The 5,948-nt window shown below is 48.8% G+C and overlaps 1 protein-coding gene across 4 annotated transcripts in view; it reads left to right on the top strand.

Annotated features, from left to right (window-relative positions):
• Window positions 1–5,948, top strand: part of UBE2V1 (ubiquitin conjugating enzyme E2 V1) — a 53,173-nt gene that overhangs the window by 36,173 nt on the left and 11,052 nt on the right. For 2 of the 4 annotated variants that reach the window (XM_021710655.1, XM_021710656.1), the window contains one exon: window positions 1,272–1,420. The exons of 1 other annotated variant lie outside the window; for it this stretch is intronic. In XM_021710655.1, coding sequence (XP_021566330.1) covers window positions 1,272–1,420 — 149 coding nt within the window. Of the gene's footprint in view, window positions 1–1,271; window positions 1,421–1,555; window positions 1,607–5,948 lie in introns of those variants that run through there. One more of the 4 variants, XM_021710657.1, reaches the window with a different exon arrangement.

Here is a 5,948-nt window from a genome sequence, read left to right on the forward strand (position 1 = left end):
TCCACTCACCTCAGCCTCCCAAAGTGCTGGGATTACAGGCTGAGCCACCGAACCCAGCTCATATGTTTTTATATATATATAATATGCATAATATGTAAATATATGTGATAAAGCACCATGATTTGTCATACCATGTAATTTGCACATTTTTTGTCCTGTGCCCCGTGCTAGAGTGTAGGCTCATGGGGGCAGGCATTTTTGTTTTGTTGACTGCTGGTTCTTCAGTCCCTAGAAAAGTTCCTGATGTATAACAGGTGCTGCGATATGTAACCCAACTGATTTGATAATGGCACACGTCCTGTGCTTTGGGAGATACTGCCGTATACTGAGAACACCTCCCACAGTCTCAGTGGTAAGTCCTATTGCCTCTGAGAGTCTGGCTAGTTGGGGGCTCAGCATTTAAGGCAAAGAGAGCTTGAGACTTGGCTGGGTCCTGAGTTTTTTCTGAAGAAGACAGTGCAAGCACCAGGGACATGGGAGAGGGAGGAGAGACAGGCAGGACTGATGGGGAGAGCAACCGGAGAGGAGAGGGCTGTGCCCAAGCACAGAAGGAGAGTGGCCTCCCTGCCTTCCCACAGCCCCGGCAGGCTCTGTCCTGGAGGATACCTAGAAACGGCGCTGGCTTCCACCTGAACTCCGGTACCCGGTTGCACACCTGTATGATGTGCCCCTGTGTTGCTTTCACAAGCTGCCCGCCAGGCTTGGGGATTTAGGGAACAGAGAACCAGCTGTCCTCTTTCAACTTCTTCAGAGGTTAAGAGGGAAACCTGGCTTAGATAGTTGAAAACCATATCCTTGGAGCTTCAGCTGACTTTTAGCTGGTTAAGAGAACACCGTTTGTGTTGGCTATCTCGTGTGACTGTCCCTCCGAGGATTGTCTGAGAATCGTCCCAGTGAATAAGCACACGCTTAGCTGCCTCTCTCCCAGCGCCCTGCTAGTACTTAACATTGATGGTTTTCATCTCACACTAGTCAACTCCAGCCCATCTACATTTAGACATGTGAGTCTTGTATGAGGTTTGCCAAGGGGAAGGGTGGGAGTCTTTCGAGTTTGGTCATCTAGCCCTGGTCCCTTCCCTTGTGCTCCTTCCCCCTGATGTGCAGGTCGATACTGATAGCTTTGTAAGTGGCAAGTCTGAGAAGTGACAATGTCTCGTGATTCTTTGCATGCCGGCATCTTATTCCCAGGGAGTGATAACGAGCAGTGTGCTCTAGGCTTGCAAGTTCCCCTGGAGTTGCTAGTATCTTGAATTTCTTTCCATTTATTTTAGGAGTAAAAGTCCCTCGCAATTTCCGACTGTTGGAAGAACTCGAAGAAGGCCAGAAAGGAGTAGGAGATGGCACAGTTAGCTGGGGTCTAGAAGATGACGAAGACATGACACTTACAAGATGGACAGGGATGATAATTGGGCCTCCAAGAGTAAGCGTCGAGCTACGGCTATAAATGTCAATGTCTTAAATTCACTGTGCCTCCTTTTAAAAAATATTAGCCTTATCACGGAAAAAGCACACCAATGGTATATTTTCTGAAATGTGGCTATTCTTTTTTGACCAGTTTCAGTTTATATATTTGAACTCCTCTGATGCTGTTTAATACCTCCACATGGTAAGCAAAAGCCTGTTTAGACTCAGTGTGTAAATGTGCGTGGCGATGTAGACAGGTGTGAGGTCGGTATACCCTCAGGTGTCGCTTAGTGCAAATGTTGGGCTCCTCCAATGATGACCAGGCTCCAGGTAGAGTGGTGTTCCTGAAGCCAGTCTCTGAGTGCACTTCGGAATCCTTCACGGCTATGGTTCCTTCACTGTCTCCTGGCTCTGCCACACTCCTGGGTCCTAATCCATTGGGCCGTTTGGAGGAGTTCCTGGCCAGCCTGTCAGCTCTGCTTTGTTCCACACACTGTTAGACCCTCAAGCTCTGAAAGGAAGGCCAAAGCAGTGAGGAGGGGAAGTGACCCCTTAGCGCTTCACCACTGGGGAGAGTTCTCAGTCTTTCTAACACCAGCCAGCCTTCTTGAGGACACACAGTAATCCCTCAAGAAATGTCACTTAATTCTCGCGAGCTCCTGTAGTTGGGTGCTCCTCCCATGTAATGCATTCCATTTACAGATGAAGAGACAGATTCAGGGGAGTGGGGTTGCTTGCACAAAGTCCCCCAGCTGATGACTCCCAAGCCAGGTCTGTCTGACCCCAGAGCCTGGGCTCTCAACCACTGGGCCGCCCCGTCTCCCTCTGTCTCCCTCAAAACCAGTTTTCATTTGTTACCCTTACAGAATGACCCAAAGTGTCAAGTAGTGTCTGGATGGAGGAGTCAAGAAATGGACTCCCATCACGTGACACACTCGCCGCCGACCAGCAGAGGGGCCTCGGCCCCTGGGAGCAGAACCTCTCTGTGTCTGCTTGTGCTTAGGGTGGCGGGTGGCGTTCATTGATTCTGACCGCACGTACCACATGATCTGCACTAGCACTGTGGGAGGAGAAAAACGCATCAGTGTGGCCTGGCTGGACCAGGGACCAGGGCATGCTCGCCACTGTTAGGACTCCGTCCAACATTCATCTCAGATGGTCATCAGCACTCAGGAATGGCTGGCTTTGCCATTTAATGCTGCTCCTTGAGTCATTTTGTGACCCTGTAGTTTTGTGGTTTGGGTTTTTTCTAATGTATGCATTTGATGTGTTTTTATCCATTTCTTTATCTTTTTTTCCTATGAAAACCAGAAATTTCACTGTCAAATACTAGGGAAAACCTAATCTAGAAATCCCATCCCTCCGTGGAGGTCATTTGCTTTGCTGCCTCTGAAAGTCCAGCACAAGCTGATGTCCCCCTCACTGCACAACTTCTCTCCTTGAGCATGGTTTAGGGTTCCTGAAGAGGAGAGCTCTTCTTCCCTCCTCCTCATCCCCAGGTTACCTGGAGATGACTCTGCCCAAGGCATTTGTGCAGTAGATTTGTTCACCAGCTTGTTATTCACAGGTTCTGACATATTGAGAGTCGAACCAGTGTGAAAAATGGTGACTGCAGCAAATTCCATTGAATCGTACACCTTAAAAAGACACAAAACAATTGTTTAATAAGTCTGTTGAAAATATTCTATTCCGGCGGGGTACAGTGGCTCATACATGTAATCCCAGCACTTTGGGAGGCAGAGGCGAGAGGATTGCCTGAGCCCAGGGGTTTGAGACTAGCCTGGGCAATTTGACAAGACCTTGTCTCTACAATGAATCAAAAAAATTAGTTGGGCGTGGTGGCACACACCTGTGGTTCCAGCTACTTGGCTGAGATGGAAGGATCGCCTGAGCCCAGCAGGTCGAGGCTGCAGTGGCTGTGAGCGTGCCACTGCACTCCAGCCTGAGCGACAGAGTGACACTCTGACTCAAAAAACAGAACAAAAAATTCTATTCCACCTAAAATATCGTAGGTTACCCTGAATTTCAGTTTATCTCCTTCCAAAGGGGACTAAGTTTTTGTTGTTGTTTTTGTAGAAACAGGGTCTTGCTGTGTTGCCTGAGTTGGTGTTGAACTCCTGAGCGCAAGCAATCCCCCTGTCTCGGCCTTCCAAAGTTTTTATAGGCATGAGCCACCATACCCAGCCCTAAAAAGAGCTAAGTTTTAATGAGCAGCTACAGGAGGCCAGGTGTTTTCCATGCATTTGTTTTTAGTAACAGCCTTATTGAGGCAGAATTCACTCTTTCCAGGTGTACGGTTCAGTGGCTTTTATCACATTAAGGGTTGTGCAGCCATCATCCACTTCAGCGTGTGCTCATCACCCAAAAAGAAGTCCCATGCCCATTGGTGGTCACTCGTCATTCTGCCTCCACCCTTGACAACCACTAATCCACTCTAGCTCAGTGGATTCGCCTCTTATGGGCAGCGTGTGGTCTTTTGTGACAGTCTTCCTGTGTGTAGCATAACTCTTGGCTTCATCCGTGTTGTAGCATCTGTCTGTATTTTCTTTTTTATGGCTGAATAGTATTTCACTGTATGGCTGTGCCACATTTTGTCTATCCATTCGTTGACTGACGGACCTCTGGGTTTGTTTCCATCTTTTGGCTGCTGTGAATAATGCTGCTAGCAACATCTGTGTAGAGGCATGTATGTGGACATCTGTTTTCGGTTCCTTTGGGTGTATGCCCAAGAGTGGGACTGCTGGGGTGTACAGGACCTCTGTGCTGAACAGCTGAGGAATTGCCAGACTACTTTCCAAGTGATTGCTCCATCTTGCACTCCCACTCACAGTGCATGAGGGTTCTGCTGTCTCCACATCCTTACCAGCACTTGTTATTGCCTGTCTTTCCTCCTGTAGTTGTGATTATACTGGTTCCTCAAGGTTCAAAACTAACTCATAAAAGGAACTCTAGGGCTGAGCACAGTGGCTCATGCCTATAATCCTAGCACTTTGGGAGGCTGAGATGAGAGGATTGCCTGAGCCCACAGGTTCAAGACCAGCCTGGACAACGTGGCAAGACCTCATGTCTACAGTAAATCTTTTGTTGTTTTTAATTAGCCGGGCATGGTGGCGTGCGCCTGCTGTAGTTCCAACTACTTGGAAGGCTGATGCAGAAGGATCACCTGAGCCCAACAGGCTGAGGCTGCCGTGGCTGTGAGCCACTGCCTTCCAGCCTGGACAAAAGAGTGAGATGCCAACTCAAAAATAAAAAATAAAGGAACTCTGCTTCCCGTGCTTCTGTGCCCAGTCGTTTATGCTTAGCTTACAAGATCCATGTTATACGCTGGAATAGCCACAGAATGACTGGAGCATCTCAACAGAGCACTTGAGTAATATAATCTCCCTGCTAGACTTTTGCTACTGTTTTACTCCAAAGAAAATCTTCCATCAAAATGTAGAAGGCATGTACCTTGTGATCCAGCGGTTCTGCTAGGAATTCACCCTCCGGTTTTTCTTGAAGTTATTGCCCGAAGGCAGTAGTAGCAAAGCACTGGAAACAACCTCATCATCTCTCAGTAGACCAGGCTATGCACTGTTGAGCTGTTGGAAAAGAGGAGGCAGGTTCACATTTGCTGAGATGCAGTGATCTCCATGGTGCTTATGTGAGAGAGGACCTCACAGAGCAGCACACAGAGCTGCTGCCTGTGGGGCAGGGGGTCGGAGAGAGGATGGGGTCAGACATGCACCTTACCTCCTGAGCTCAGAGCACCTCTGGGTGACAGTGGTGCCTTCTTCCCAAGGGAGCTGCCAGCTAGGGCTAGGGGAAGAAAGCTTAGTATTCACCAACACCTCTCTGAACTCTTGGAGTGTGTTTTTCATCAGGTGTGTGTGTGCGAGCTGTTTGAATGCCCCTTTTTTTTGTCTTAAAGAAAAGCAAGTCCTCTAAACCTAAAAACAAAGCTTCCTACCAGGTGCTTCTTGCACGATTCTGGCAAATGTCCAACCGTCTGCAGCCCTAGATGTGGAGTATTTCTGCTTTGGTCACAGACATGCCCACAGCAGTTAGGACATAGAGGAGGGCTACTAACTGACATGTTGGGCTGGGTCTTTCCTTTGTCCTGAGGCATTGTAGGATTACACAGCATCCCTGCCACTACTCACTAGGTGCCAGCAGCACCCCTACCTCCATTGTGTCAACCACAGATGTCTCCAGACCAGCGTGATGCCCCTTTCTCCGGCAGAGGGCGACCACCACGTCAGTGAGAAGCCCTGCTGCGCCCTGGGCTTCTCCAGGACAGTGTCTGTGTAGGTCAGGGCCTGGTGTGTGGATGCACATCCCCACCCACAGGTGCTGCCCTGCTTCACAGGAGCCAAACGTGGTTGCCGGTATATGGAGTGGGAGGAGCACGGTCCTTTCCCAAGTTGGCATGTGCTCCCACCACGTGAACATTGGCAAGCTGGTGTGTGGTGTGGTGTGATGGAAGCACACAAATATGAATGTACTTCTTTTTTTTTTTTTTTTTTTGAGTTGGAGTCTCACTCTGTCACCCATACTGGAATGCA

This window comes from Carlito syrichta, unplaced genomic scaffold (genome assembly GCF_000164805.1).
Source record: "Carlito syrichta isolate Samal-C Ts95f unplaced genomic scaffold, Tarsius_syrichta-2.0.1 Scaffold296659, whole genome shotgun sequence".
NCBI classification, from domain to species: Eukaryota; Metazoa; Chordata; class Mammalia; order Primates; family Tarsiidae; genus Carlito; species Carlito syrichta.